General features: G+C 39.2%; 1 protein-coding gene across 1 annotated transcript; it reads left to right on the forward strand.

Annotated features, from left to right (window-relative positions):
* Positions 1-288: 288 nt before the first annotated feature.
* On the forward strand, positions 289-14,345 carry LOC126391031 (uncharacterized). The gene is made up of 6 exons (XM_050045607.1): positions 289-564; positions 9,713-10,132; positions 11,451-11,582; positions 13,306-13,356; positions 13,982-14,047; positions 14,192-14,345. Exons 1-6 carry the CDS (start codon positions 513-515, stop codon positions 14,260-14,262), a joined length of 792 nt encoding a protein of 263 aa, XP_049901564.1. The 5' UTR covers positions 289-512; the 3' UTR covers positions 14,263-14,345.
* The last annotated feature ends 1,580 nt before the right edge of the window (positions 14,346-15,925 follow it).

The following is a 15,925-nucleotide window of genomic DNA, read 5'->3' on the forward strand; positions in this document are numbered from 1 at the left end:
TTGAAAAAAAAGTAAATTTACTTGCGAGTCACGTAACTCTTCCCTTCAGCTCTTCCTCCTACATCTTCCTCCTTCCCCCTTTCTTATCATCATTTCTTATTTTCCCCACCCCTCTCTGCCTCTTCCGCGAGCTCGCTTTGAAGGGAGGAAATCTGCACTTTGCACAAGCAGCAGCAGCAGCAGGCCGGGGATGAAGTGATTCACTGTATGGAGAGAGAGAGAGAGAGAGAGACAGAGAGAGAGAGAGAGAGAGAGAGAGAGACAGAGACAGAGAGAGAGACAGAGAGAGAGACAGAGAGAGAGACAGAGACAGAGAGAGAGACAGAGAGAGAGAGAGAGACAGAGAGAGACAGAGACAGAGAGAGATAGAGGAGTTTTACACCTCTGCACTGTTTCCTTTCTCATCTGTTTTTCTGTTGACGGCATCTTGATCTGATTTGTTCAGTCTGATCTCCTCCTGTCTGTCTGTCTGTCTGTCCTCTTCCTGCTTCCTGTTGCTCATTGTTACTGTCATGGATCTCAGGACTGTTTTGACCTTCTCAAGTCTTTTACTCCTGACTGCTGGTAAGTGCATCTTATTTTTGGGGCCACACAAAATGTTGAAGCCGGAAAATAAACTGCTTTGTTATAATGTCAGCCTTTAGCCTTAAAGTTAGCCGCTGAGATACTGGGACATTCCCGGGCCTGAACTGAACTGAAAAGTCATACAATATTAAAGTTTACAACATTGGGCTACCAAGATGACAAAAAGTTTAGCATAATATGCAAGAAAATCCACAACAACTGAGACAAATATGAGGAAAAACAATATTTAATGTGTATAACGTGTGACCATTTCTACATGAAGACCTTCCAATTTTGGACCAAGGTCTTTCTCAGATTGTCAAAATGTCTCGACAGCAGCTTTACCTTTTGTCGCCTGGTGACCAGCTTCTGCCTCATTCCTGATGAGTGTCTAGTTATGGGTGCCAACACTTGGCTAATGCTAGCCTGAGGGCTGCTAGCTCGAGTTGACTTTAGAGTTGATTATGTGGTAGAATGTTCTCTCTTGTGGCTCTCAGTTCAGCTGACATGTCCTTTTAGGCTGTAAAATCACCTGAAGTGTTGGGCTACATCTAAACATAGTACAACCTTAGTTCACATACTGTAGCACTCGGTCACGGAAATATAGTCCTTATAGCAACAACTTGGGAAGGTGAAGTCTGTTGTTAACTTTAAAAACCCGAATAAAAACAGAGTTGTTTGACAAATTAGTTCAGTGTGTGACATGTTATCATAGGTTAAGTTGAGAAACATGTTCTGCTTTTTACTTTAAATGTCAGCGTACACTGGTATATGCTAATAATCGCACCGTAGTATCCTCTAAAACTATCTCTTCCACTTCTTTCAAAGACATCTAAAACTAAGCTTGTGTTGTACGGACACAATGAGTTTTTGTTTTTAAATGCTGTCCTGAATTTCTGTCTCTTTGGTGTTGAATTTATTTCCACCTTTGATTGTTGGAGGCCTCGCAGCCTGGTTCAAACACCTCAATCTGCAGGTCGTCCTCCAGCATAAATTCTACATTCTACCAAAGGGAGTAAACCTTTCTGACAGCAGTTATTTGGATTTGTCAGTCATCAGATGAAACTGATGGTGCTGATTATGGCCGAATTTCACTGAGGTCTTGTACCAACGCCTTGGTATTGTGTATGGTTCACTGACATGACCTGCTCAACCCGATCGCCAGAAAAACAAAAGGGTGGCATTGTGCATTTCTTTAAACCACGGACACATTACATTTGTACATTATGTAGCTGATCCATTTCAACGATGCTGTAATTAAGGTTTAGGCACAAAAAACACTTAGTTATGGTTAGGAAACGATCATGTTCTGGTTTAAAATACAAGCTTTTCATGTTATTATCTTGTCAGGAAATGTAGCGATGTCTCATTTAAAACCAAGTGCTTTTTGTGGCACTATAAAAAGCAACAGGTCCACCATTGGTGCATAAAAAGCTGCATGTAAAACAGTGATGGGTCACTAAAAAACACCTGTGTTTGGTGCCTGAAATACTGCTGGAAGGCAGCCATGGGCCACTAAAAAAAACATCCACTTTCGGTGCTGAAAAGACGCCTTTTAGTGACGGGTCGCTAAAAAATACCCACGTTTGGTGCCCTAAAAAGCTACTTGTAAAATATTGATGGCTCACCAAATAACCACCCAAGTTTGATGCCTAAAAGCTGTTGAAAAAACAGTGATGGGATGCTAATAACACTCATGTTTGGTGCCAAAAAAGCCGCTGGAAAAACAGTGATGGGATGCTAATAACACTCATGTTTGGTGCCAAAAAAGCCGCTGGAAAAACAGCAACAGATCTTTAAAAATTAACCACCTTTGTGCCTAAAAAGCCACTTGTAAAACAGTGATGCGTCGCTAAAACACACCCGCATTTGGTGCCTTAAAAGCCACTGGAAAATAGCGATGGGTCGCCGAAAAAAACACCCACGTTTGATGCCAACAAGCCACGGGTCGCAAAAATTCTAAAGTTGGTGCCCTAAAAAGCCGCTTGTAAGACATTGATGGGTCACTAAAAACACCCATGTTCGGCGGCCCTAAACGCCGCTTATAAAACAGTTACGAGTTTTTTAACACATGCATTTGGTGCCTAAAAAGCTGCTGTAAAAGCAGTTTTCACGGCATCCATCATCCCCTCCATCGCCTGGTGACAAAGTGAGCTCATATACTACGTTACTTTAGAAACACTGATACGACACGTATGAAATGCACAAATGTAATGCCAACATTTTCCTCTGGTAAGTGGGTTTATTTGCTCGCTTACCAGAATGCGACAAAGTCACAGTTTATGTTATTTACACCTGTGATTTGCCTGCTGTGAAAAAGGTCAATCAACCCGCTAAACCGTAAACAGTGCTGAGAGCATGAATAACTCATTTGTGTGCATGCATTGAATCACCGCATCAAATGCTTGCCAACACACCTTTTAGCTAGATTACTTCGTAACGTGAACGCCACGGCTCCAGCCAGACGATCATTGAGGATAAAGTCATTGTCAACATAAGAACTCTCCGCAGATGTAAAATTCTGTCCATAGTATTATAAACCTTTGTGGATCGTTTAGCATCAGATACCTCAAACTCAAGGACCTGCAATCACACTCAAACTGGCAGCCCTGGGTCATCTCCGTTACCTGAAACACCATCATCTCACCAACGCAGCCGTGTTATTTTAATAACATGCTTCCTACTGTGTTTCTATCTGAACACCAGGCCCTTTGTAGTTGTGATACCAGTGCGGCACTGAAGGCATTATTGACTCACTGTGACGGCGTTATGACAGTTATGACAGGCAAAAAAAACATGGGTGGTTCAACACTTGTGAGAACGGAATCATTAAAGGTAACATGTAACACTAAAAGAACTTAGATAAAGAAAGTCTATCATTCTTTAGAGGTGTTAAAATCAGATGAAGTAAAACAAAAAGTAAAACATACTTTTATCGGAGCCGATAACTCGACTGTGTTATTTCCCTGTGAAGCACTTTGTAACGTGGATTTTGAAAAGTGATTTAAATAACGATTACTATTGTTAATAATTTATATGTGCTTATAACGCATTAGAATTGACTTCCTTGATTTTTCACCATGAATTGAGACCCTAATACAGGCTTGCGAGACAATAAGAGATATACAGATGTGATATCCAGGAAGTTTTAACTTTGTGACAGATGTGTTTGTTGGAATGCACAACTACGATGTCGCTGATGGAAATTAAACTTCAGACCTGAGCACCGGCAGATGGGGACTTTACCCACCACACCCAAGTAGTCAAATCAAGTCATCAGCAAAATTGGAGAAATTGATGTGACGAAAACTAGTAAAACTAGGAATATTAGAAATTTTGCAAAAACACTTCACCTGATTGTTTTGGTGAAGTTTGTTTTTGGGGGTATGATGGAAAAACACTACTTGAATAGACTGTACAGTATGGAACAGACAACACACATTTACTGTACAACAAAAAACTATGTAACTAAGGGAGATTATTTTGTATTTAGTTTTATATATTTATTAAGGGCGTAGCTACAGGTGTAGCTCAGGTGGTGCAGAAACCTGAATGTCTCACCAGCTCGGCCGTGCACTCCAAAAACAACAACGTCAGTTTTCTTGGATGGGGAGCTGCTGAGGCATCATGTCATTGTTTCTTCGCTGAAAACTTCTCTTGTTTTTGGTTTAAATCAATATCTTACTGATTGTACCTTTTACTTAAATAAAGAAAATAATAATATTAATGTAAAAATATATGATAATGAAAACGCATAAGCAGAATATAAAACTAAAATGAAACTAACCTAAAAACATAGTGACAAAACATATAAACAAATGTATATAAATATAAAATTATGCTAGTATGACTATTACAATGTCATCTGTATAAATTACAGTAAAATATTTCATATATTTTTACTTTATAAATCAGCAGAAGTACTTATGAAGTGTCACACACACATACACATACAGTATGTAAATAAACAAACTTGAAAACAAACAACAATAACACAAAATATCCAATAAATTCTCCTGTGAGTGTCCGTCTCCTCCTGGACGGTCAGGGGCTGCTGGAGATGGGGGGTGGGATATGGCGGCACTAGCCTACGCTCCAGGGAGGAATGTATCATTTACTGCAGTACAATTTAAACTACTATTACTTGAGTATTTTCATATGTACTTTATACCTCTACTCCCTCCTCCCCTGAGGGAACGATTCCAGTTACAGCTACAAGGCTCTCACAACATACTGTCCAAACAGGCCCCTCAGGTCTGCTAGTCTGGGTCTTCTAACTGTTCCAGAGTCCAGATTTAAGACAAAGTGCGATGGAGCCTTTTCAGTTTTTGCTCCTCGGCTTTGTAACAGCCTCCCACTGAGCATCAGTTCAGCTGACTCTGTTCACGTCTTTAAATCTCGCCTGAAAACTTACTTTCACAGAGTGGCCTTTCCTGACAGTTAATAGGCTTATTGTGTGTATGGAAGTGTGTGTATTTGCAGCCATGTGTTTATGTGTGCATGCTTACAAGTATATATGTTATCAAGTGTGGGGGTGGCTGTGGCTCAGAAGCTAGATCGGGTCGTCCCCTAATCGGAAGATCAGTGGCACCTTGTATGTACCTTGTAGCCTCGGCCACCAGTGTACGAATTTGTGTGTGAATGGGTGAATGTGACTCATAGTTGAGTGGTCAGATGACTAGAAGGGCACTCTGCAAGTGCAGGTCCATTTACCAAGTGTATATGTTGGTGTGGGTGTATGTATACGCTTATGTATCATTTTTGTTTTGTATTTTCTTCACTTTGTGCTTTCAGCTTGAGAAGTGCTCTACAAATAAAGTTAGCGTTATTATTATATGACTACTTTTCAGATACAGATTTTACTTACACAACCTGATTAGTTTCTAAAATAAAATGCATATAATACTATGATTATATGAAACGCATAGATACCTTGTTCACAATTATCCAGCAGGAACGCACATAATGAAGAATAAAAAAACAACAAGGCATTACCGTAAATTAAAAAAGAAAAACAAGATTATATGGACCGAAAAGGTGTAGGCTGAAGCTTAAATGAATTATACCCTTTTTACTTTGTATATTCTCACGTGTAACTCACTCACTACTAAGTTTACGTTACCCAAACACACACACACACACACACACACACACACACACACAAAACAAAAACAACAACAAATGTCATACTGTATAAACCACATGGCAAAATCTCTGACAGCTGACATATTTTCAGTGTTTGATACAGTATATTTTGCTATATTGCCCAACCAGCTGCATCAGTAATAAAACTCCAATAATACAATATTATGTGTTAAAATAAACTGTCACTCTGACAGGGGTCTTTCTGCTGCATCATGGGACTTTTATAAATTTGATATTTAAGTTAAATTTTGCTGGTAATATTAATGCACTTTTTAAATTTTGACGGAATATTGTGAATGCAGGATTTTTAGTCCGAATTTATACTTTTACCGAAGTGAAGTAGCTCAATCACTGGTTACACATGTACAGGTTTTAATAGCTGTGTTGTAAGATATTAACTCCTACTCTGAATTCTATTAAAACATTTAAAATGCAGGCATCTTTTATTGTTTATACGAAGCCAATGAGATTTAAAACAAAGTCTTTTTTCGTGTTTGAAGGGCAGATAATGTTTCACAGCGGCTCAGCGTCGTAAAAGGTCATTTTGCTTTACACAACAAAAGGTTTTCTGTTTGATACAAGAAAATCTCACTAGATTACAGAATACATTTCTGGTTGTAGATTATTTCATCTTGTGTGTAATGCAATTATTTTATTTATTTGAAAAATCATGCAGAAGCACATTCATTGCATTGAGTTACAGAGTGAGCACAATGATTTAGTTTATGGGTTAAACAACACAAACCAAATGGAGTGAACTTTTGTGTTGAAATGAAGTGCAGCTCTGTAAACACAAACAGAAAAACTAACTAAAGTGATTTCTATTAATTTTAATGGGACTTTAAAACTTAGGTCCACCTGAATAAAAAAGGGGGAAAAAAACATAACCTTTACATTTACATATACGTGTAGTGGTATCTTGTCCTGTATATAGTTTCAGTTCTGTTTGCAAACGCTTTGAAATCTGTGCCGCTGAAACTTTGCTGCCACCCCAACACAGCGGCTCTGAATTGAAACAGGTTTGTGGTGTTTAGAGCATCAGAAAGCAACCGTTTTTTTTTTTGTCGAGAACCAGTTTTGGTAGAAAATAGTTCCCAGTGAAAACTAAATGTCACCATTACTTCAACGGATAAATGAGAAAATATGTGAACTGGAATTTAAGTGCATTTTATATTCTGTGCTTTGTTGAACTGATTATTGAATTATAAAAGGGAAAGATGAAATTGTCTGAACACATTTATAGTGTGGCAGCTGAATTACAGCTTAATCAGGATTAGATTTTTTAAATTGATCAATATTGCACTGGTTGTTTATGGGGAGATGAGACTCCCTAAAACCTTGGTATTTTACACCTATGATTCTCATCGGCTCACTCCTTACTTGTTGGATACGCTGGCAAAACCGTAACCTAAAAAGTTGTTTATTAACCCCAAGATAAAATTTACACCTAATTTTACCTTATTGTAACTTCAAACAGAGATCATTTTTATTTTTTTGTGATAATTGATTTATGAAGACACACTTAGATTTTTGATCCTTGTACTGCGTCATGGCTGCATCCACAACTAACATAAGTCTTCCCTGCTGATTTTCAACTTTTACCTGACCACTGATAAGTTTTCAAACAGACCATCTTAACGTTATACTGGAAAATATGCACAACTAAATAGTTCTAAAATATATTGACATGACTATTGACTATTTCCAACAACAAGAATCTACTCTGCACTACCACTGTATTCTGATTCCAGTGTAGATGTAATAGATACATTTTTGTTCTGCCGTGCACACAGGTTATCATATAAAGTGTAAACCTCATGAGCATGCACCAGAGCACGAGCTAGGAAGGTCACAAAGCTTGCTGCAGCATGCTCTGCTACGGCCTGCAAAAGAGAACATGTCCTTTCACTGCTGACTACAGTCAGTTATGTGTTTCTGAACACGACAAAGCTGATTAGTGATGAGAAAGACTGGATGTCAGAATTTCTGCAGCTAAACTTCAGGAGTCCTGAGCACCTGGACTATTGCAGCGCCTGGTTAATCTGCTTAAATACAGGAGCCGTACTGTAGCTCAGTTTCAGAACATAAGAAGCCAGGTTACAGATGACCTCATCACCTGAATTTAGCCTTTTTGCACAGGCTGTCAGTTTCTGTGAATCTTATTGATGACATAGCAGACTTTACATGGCTTTTAACTCTGCTAGTCCTGCTATTTCAGGTCTTTTAGCTGTCCCAGATTCAGCCCAGTCACACAAAGAAGTGCAGTGACAAGCTTGCCAAGCTGCAGACCACTGCAAAGCGGTTTTGTTTGTTTGTTTTAAGGCCCTGTCGCTATGTTTCCAGTGGCTTTATACGCACCAAACGTGGGTGTTTTTCAGGGACCTGTCGCCATTTTCTGGCAGTGATAGTGCTACAAAAAGCGATTGTTTTTTACCGAGATTGTGTCCTCAAAACTGGGTATTTTAAGGGGAGACAGTAGATCTTTAAATTCAATGTTTAAATATGCAAATGAGGTATTATATAATTTAAAATGCGCTAAAATTCATGCATTTCCAGAATAGAAATCTGAACGCTGGATAAAGCCAGGTTTAAAATTGTTTCATTTTGTTGACGTATCAGAGTCAAAGGTTTTTACAGAGGGATCGTCATGGATATCTTGTTTAATCACTCCGTAAATCAGAAAATACTTTCAACAGCCATGAAAAAAAATCAATTTTCGCCATGTTTTTAGGAATAACATGTTATATAAATCGGGGTATGAATAATATATAAAAACACCTCTCTGTAAAACTTTCAGAATATAGATAGGAAAATTTAGTGAATGTAAGTACTACTGATGTGAAGATTTCTGGTTTAGAGTGAGAGAAAAAACTAATTTAAAGAAAATGTCATTTAAAGACATGCACTGTAAAATTCCAGAAATTTTTAGACAACAAAATAAGACACTACGGTAAATATGGTTAAAATTTGAACAAATAGATATCACCGTAAAACGTCCTCAGTTGATTACTAGATTAAGACAATTATTTTTGATAATTATTTAATGATTATTATTATAATAATTATTTATTAATTAAGCTTTCTAAAAAATGTTTAAGTATGCAAATGAAGCATTATCAAATGTGCTTTTTAAATAAATTTCCAGTACAGAAATCTGAACTAAAATAAATACCTAAATGTGTATTTTGGATGTTTTCTTTTCACTAGTCTGAAAGCAGATGTTACACAGGCAAAATAGGCCAACAACTTAAAATTGACCAGTGGATGAAAATACTGTTTTTACCGACAGTGTCTCGCCTTAGGCCAAGATGTGATCTCTTACTTACCATGTCTGTGTTGTTTTTGTTCCTAAACATAACCAGACATCAACTACAGTGTTGTTGAAATGTAAAGTTTCAGCTTATTAACTTAAATTTATAATAACGTGCAAATGTAATGTATCTGTGATTTGCAAAAAATGTACAATTCCAATTTTTGGAGTTGATCAGGGTGTCACTGTAAGAGCCTCAGTTTCGCAGTTCTCTTATTCATTCTAAGAGTCGGCATATAGTTCTACTTATAGCTGTTTTATTGCTTGTATAATAAGCTCTCAGACACACACACACACACACACACACACACACACACACACAGTATTATAGACTATATGTTTTAGGTAAGGCTTTCACAAAACTATTTCTGTGCACAAGAACATTAAATTACATATAAACTGTTACAATGAGTAAATGTGAGTAAGTTTAAGAAAGTTTATTTTTTTGTTTGTTCTAAAGATGCCTCCTCATGGCATGCAGAGGAGCGTGAGATAAAAAATCTTTATAAACACCCCACAAATGTAAAGTTCCTGATTATCAGCAGCTTTAGTTTACAACATTACAAGTGCGTTTGTGTCATCAAATGAAGATGATTAAAGTGGTTCAGCACAAAGTGACTGTCCTGTTTGTGTCGTTGTTTGAAGCAGTGTGTTGATCTGTGTTCTCAACACTAACTGATTTCTGTCTCCCAGGAGCAGACCACAAAACACTTCAGCAAAACAGCACAATGGCTCCCATCGACACTGTGACTGACAGCACCAGCAAGAACTGTACCTGCCCCAGTGCTGCTCCAGTAGCCCCTGCTACCCCCGCCCCCACCCCCTGCCGCTCTGAACCTGAACTGGACCTCTTCACAATCAAATGGACCAAATGTGACGGATACATTAACTTGATCCTCCTTCATCCCTCAAACTCCTCTTCGACTGTCTGTTACAGCGGTACAACAAGCTTCGAGAGCCTCTTGAGAGACGTGTGTGTGAACCGTAAAGGTTGCGAAGACACCAAGCCAGATTTGGTCAAAGGGAAAATCATTCAGAAGAATGGTTATGACATCACAGCGAGTGAAGAAAAGAAGGGGGCCACCTGTGAGGCACTGAAGGTCCGATGCAAAGGTTGGTCTACTGTCTGTGTGCCGCTGCTTGTCTGTGGATGTGTGTGTAAGTGAGCTAATTTCATGTCCTCTTGTGGTTTGACATTTTATATGCGCAGGCTTTAAGAGGCCAACACATGCAGCGCATAACCACAAAATGTTTTATCTTAACATACACAAGTGTGCAAAACCACTGATGCACAAACTATGTACTATAACACTGTAAAGTTAGGTGTCAGTGATGTATTTAGTACCTGAACATGAGAAATGTTGTTTACTATTGTCTTAACACAAACAGCTGAATAAGAACTGAATAAGTTCTTAACAAAATTCTGATTTAAATGAGAAACGATCTGATCCAAGTAGGACTTAGAATATGGCTCCTCATTCAGTGCAACTTTCAGTATATTACAATTTATAAGTTCTTTTAAATATAAATGTCATCGTTCAGGAACACTGCAACATCAGCAACACAAGACATGAAACACAAAGAGCTTCTGATTGAAGCATAGTGCGTACGCCAAAGACAAAAAGAGTTTCACATGATTAGGACTCAATATATCATCATTATGAGATCAGTGTTGTGCATGAACGCACTAAATAAGCACATGCTCATGTTTTTGGTGAATGGTGAACTGAATGTAATGGACATGATCATCATTAACTCTTCCAACAGTTAACGACACTAATGCACTGGGTTTTATGGCACCTCACATGCCAGGACCCCAGGAAGTGCATCGTAGTGGCCAAAGAGTGGAATTACAACTTCTGGCTCCGTCACGTGATGCCATTGGGCCCAAAAAGGCTTTTCCTATAGACTTACATTGTGAAAGAGACGTCTGTAAATCAGTGGATATGTTTTTTTGAGCATCACAACCGTCGCAAAATGACTAATTTTTACTATCGGGATTTGATCCACTCAGTCCGATACCATTTCTATTTAGAGGAGGGCTAAACCGGAAGTTAGTTGCTTGGCTTGTGAAAGTCTCTAGTGCACTTGCTCAACAATGACGGAATTTTGGGTAATTTTATACCCAGGAAGTTAAACGTTTTTGACACTGAGCAACTTTAATATGAATGAACGGAGCTCTGCCTCCAACGCTGTATCCAGTTCTCTTTATACATCCATGGCCGAAGACCGTTTCCCCCACCTGAATCGAAGTCATCCAATCCCAGTGAAGTGACGACCTTTGTCATGTTTAGGTGAAATAATGTCTCTCGTTCTCTCAGAAGTGTCCTAACAACTTCTGAAGGCAGGCAATGTAGATGGAAAACAAAGCATGCATACATGTTTATGTGTGTGTGTGTGTGTGTGTGTGTGTGTGTGTGTGTGTGTCCAGTTGAGAACCTCCCAGATGTAGAGGGGCAGCTGCACGCCTACAAAGTGGTGACAGCTCTGCTCTGCTGCATTCTGCTGATCCTGTTACTCATCCGCTTCACCAGACCCACCGTCAAAGCCCTGCAGAAGAGACGTAAGTGTACACACACACACACACTCACACACACACACACACACACACTCACACAATAGACACATGTGCACATCGGTACATATGGATACATGTTTGTATGCAATCAGCACAGTGACCTGAAAACTGATATTTTCAGATTATGACTCGTCAGATTAAAGATCATGTCCAAGAAGGACTGTTTTTTTAAATCCAGAGGATTCTGACAGACTGACACAGAAGAGCAGAAATCATTAGAGGATAGAAGACAGGTGAACACAGTGGAACCAACTTTATGGTGGTGGTGGTGGTTTGATCAGATTTGATTGACAATGACCTAAAAGCTCAACAATCGCCAAACTGTTTTAACTTTGCCAGAAAATGTGCTCATGCAGAAACCCGTCACAGATAGTAAGATTTAAAAAATAAATTTACAGGGCTCTAAAGGGTTGGTTCATGGCAATGTGAAAAATATTTTTGCCCTTGTCCAAACTAGTATCTCGCCGCAAAGATAGATTTGCTTTTATATGTTAAGCCCAGATACATGCGGCCAAGTAGCCAGAAAAAGAAAATGTTGGAATTGTGTGTTTCTGCAAACCATAAATATGTCATATTTGTACATTTCATACCTATCATATCAAAGTTTCTGAAGGATGATGGATGGATGATGGAGGTGGATGGTGTTACACCTAAGTGAGACTGCTGCCAAGCTGCAGACCACTGTTTGAGAACAACAAACAACAAATTCCATTATGATTTAGTGACTCATTGCTGTGTTTCAAGCAGCTTTTTAGGCACCAAACGTGGGTGTTTTGTAGCGACCTGTCACTGTCTTTCCAACGGAGATCGTCCCCCGCAAAGATGTATATTTTAAGCCAAAACTTGATCTTTTCCAAACCATAACCTAACCACACATTAACCACAGCACTGCTGAAACGTAAAGTTTTAACATATCCACTACATAATAACATACCAATATGACTTATGTGTGGTTTGCAGAAACTTGCAATGCCAATTGAAAAGAAAGGTAGTGTGCCCTATAATTGGAACATCCCCAGCTCGAGTAAAATCTACAAGGCTTTGTAACATGTAAAAAGTCTTATTCACAAGAAGTCACAGTACAAAGCACACAAGGCCTCACCGTTTCACAAAAACAGAGCCCCTTACAACTTTCAACCTAAGGCCCAGTTCAGACCAAAGATTGGCGACGAGACAAAACCGCCTTAGAACGTTGCAGAGAAAAGTTGCAGCACCGTGAACTGGCCAGTCTGAGCTCGACTCAAGCTGGCTGTTGGTGTCACCTAACTCAGCCGATCAAATCTTGGGTGGCTGGTTTTAGAACATAAAGCTTGTCACCTGTTTCTACAGCCAGTTGGCTTGTCGTGAAGTCTGCCGGTCAAGTCAGAACGACTGCAGACAGCGTGTTCGCTTGCAGGGTTTTTTTCAAATGCAACTGTAGCCAGTATCTCACTATCACTATCAGCCACATAAGCCTGAAAAGCTGGAAATCAGAACGGAAGTACAGAGAGTTGTTGCACCATCTTATCTAGTTGCACTGGTGTGAGTGTTTTAAGAACGTTGCAGAGCGGTGCATTGCAAGTAGTTTCTCGTTTCATCTCGTCTTGTCGTGAATCTTTGGTCTGAACTGGGCGTAAGTAGAAAATCTACAGCTCATAGTTTTACGGATTATTCCTGCAGTATTTACACAAATATTAAGTGGTTTGGTTGCTGTGTTGTTGGCTTTCAGTATCAGACAGGAGGCAGAATCGCTGGATCGGACCTACGCAGAGTCACAGTGGTGAGTCACACACACATGCACACTTTACATAGGGCTACTGAGTGAAAGAATCATTTTTACACCTACCAGCATACTTAAGGTCACTCATGCACGCAGTATTAAAAGATAAGTGTGGTGATTTTAATTTATTCTTGTGTATATGTATCTTATTCTTCTGTGCTTAAAAACACATCAGTGAGCAGCACAGTTGCACTGGGTCACACGTTCCTTCGTAACCATAAACACACACACTGTAGTTTATTTTGACTCAATCTCACAGACACCGTCCTGCTGCCCCAAATACTCGCTAGAGCACCAAATGTGGATTACTGTAATCTGCTGCTGAAAAAAGTCCCTAATAAAATGTACTATTTCCTCCCATATCTTTGTTAAAAACTGGATACAGTCTTTTTTTAATGAAACTTTATATTTGTGAGCTTTTTTTTTAAAGATTAATGTCTTAAGTAGGAACCAATTGGGGACTGAGCTGAGAGCCACAGAGTAGGGAAGTCCAAAACGTACTGAGAGACGGACTAACATATTGTTGATTTGGGTCCGACAATGAGATCGGTTGACAATAAGAACAATAACACCAAATTCATCCTTTTTTGAGTTTGTCTCTGATGTGTTTATGTCCCTGTTTCAGTGTCTTACCATCGAGGAAAAAGTGCAGTTAAAAACAATGACGGAGAGAAGAGAGTGTCCTACCCTGGTAACACACACACACACACACACACACACACACTTAGAATGTTAAACCAGCCATACGTACAGTCGTATAATTAGCTCACTGCTCTTCCAGCAGTCATTGTACTGGTCTAAATCTGACTGCTCTCCCTGTATGTTGTCAAATCAGCTCTGGAGCGACTGGCAGTCAGTGACAGCAGAGAGCCTTCATCCAATAGGAACAGTGATTACAACTTCTGACAAGCCTCTTCCTTCTGCATCACTACCACCAGCACCGCCATCAACATCATCGCCATCATCATCATCATCAGGGCAAAACATACGCTTTCATATCTGACTATTTCTGGATTGTATTATACAGTAATAAAACAAACTGGAAAAGGAAGAATAAGTTATAGCAACCTGACTAAATTTATATTAAAGGGATATTTCAGATTTTTTTTTAGGTGGGGTTGTTTGAAGCAGTCTATAGTCTGTGTTACATACAGTCGATGTCAGTCTGCACATATCCTGTTTGGGGAAGCAGACAGAAGTGCCACCAAAGAATGGAGGTTAGCAGCAAAACTGATTTTAGCCACTTAAAAAAAAGTTCTACCTTAAAAAATCTATACCAGTTTAGGTGGGCACTATATTAAGTATATTTTCACTGATTTACTTCACAGTCAGACAGCCATTTCCTTTGGCGCTAAATTTTCTCCACTATAGAACTTCCATAATCTCATACATCTGTCTCTTGTGGCCCATTCAGTCCAGGCCCCCAGGAACTTCACCAGGCTTTGAAGGCAATTTTCATAGTGGCCAAACAGTCTAATTATAGCTTTTAAGTTCATCACTTGAAGCCACAAAAGATTTTTGTCCCGTAGACTTACATTGAGAAGGACACGTCTGTTTATCTGTGGATACTTTTTTTGATCGTCACAACCTCAACGAAATGGCTCATTTCACTATCAGGATTTGATTCATTTGGTCTGATAACATTTGATAACACACTAAATCATCGGGGTAATTTTATAGGCGGCAGCTGAATGATTTTGGCTTCATACACCACTGACCTTCATAGGAATGAACAGGGCTCCGCCTCTAATGCTGTATCCAGTTCTCTTTATGCATCCCAGGTTCAACCTTCCTCTGCAAAAGTTCCTTTTCTGTATACTCTGGATCATAAAGGTATCTTACAGTGAATGGCATGTCACTGTCGCTGTCATAACCACTCATGTTTTATTTTCTTGTATTTGTTGTCTCCTCCATAAAACGCTGAAAGTCTGACCCAACAGCTGATCTGCAGCGTAATGCAGCGTGCAGCACAGTTGCATTTATGTGTATGAATACGGAAGTTCAACAGTTGAGAAAATGTAGTGCCAAAGGAAAAGCCTGTATGACGGTGAAGTAAAGGGGATAAAATATTCTAAAAATAGCGTACACCTTAAGTGATACTGGGCCTCTATCTAGGTGGCTAAGATACATTTTCCTTCTGCTTCGACACTCCTGTCTGCTTCTTCAAACTGGGAGCGTGACGACCACCATGTAGTGAATATAATATGCTGACTATAGATAAGCGTCTCATACAACCCCACTTCAAAAATCTGATCCATCCTTTTAAGATATGATATTGTTGATTACATCATTCTGTGAAACCACATACCCGCCACCATTGTACATTGTGTTCATACATCTTTGTTTAGCAGTTAGCATTGGAGCTACTTCTTAAATAACAAGTGACTGGCAATTAGTGACAGTAGAAAGCCTTCATCTAATGACTGCATCTCAAAAGGTCTTGAATGGTGTTGCCAGTTTTTTAGCTCCATCAGGTGACTGTTGGATATATAGGTGACTTGCTTGTTTACTTACAAGCTATAACAACAGACAGCTTTGCAGCTGTAACAGGTTAATTTTGTGCACCTTT

The sequence above is a fragment of the Epinephelus moara genome, chromosome 5, assembly GCF_006386435.1.
Source record: "Epinephelus moara isolate mb chromosome 5, YSFRI_EMoa_1.0, whole genome shotgun sequence".
Classification (NCBI taxonomy): Eukaryota; Metazoa; Chordata; class Actinopteri; order Perciformes; family Serranidae; genus Epinephelus; species Epinephelus moara.

Bases quoted from the DNA above. Each gene is read 5' to 3' on its own strand.
- LOC126391031 (XM_050045607.1), top strand. From the start codon at position 513: ATGGATCTCAGGACTGTTTTGACCTTCTCAAGTCTTTTACTCCTGACT. The intron at 10,133-11,450 runs GTTGGTCTACTG...GTGTGTGTCCAG, and splicing joins ACTGAAGGTCCGATGCAAAG to TTGAGAACCTCCCAGATGTA. The intron at 14,048-14,191 runs GTAACACACACA...TTGTCAAATCAG, and splicing joins GAAGAGAGTGTCCTACCCTG to CTCTGGAGCGACTGGCAGTC.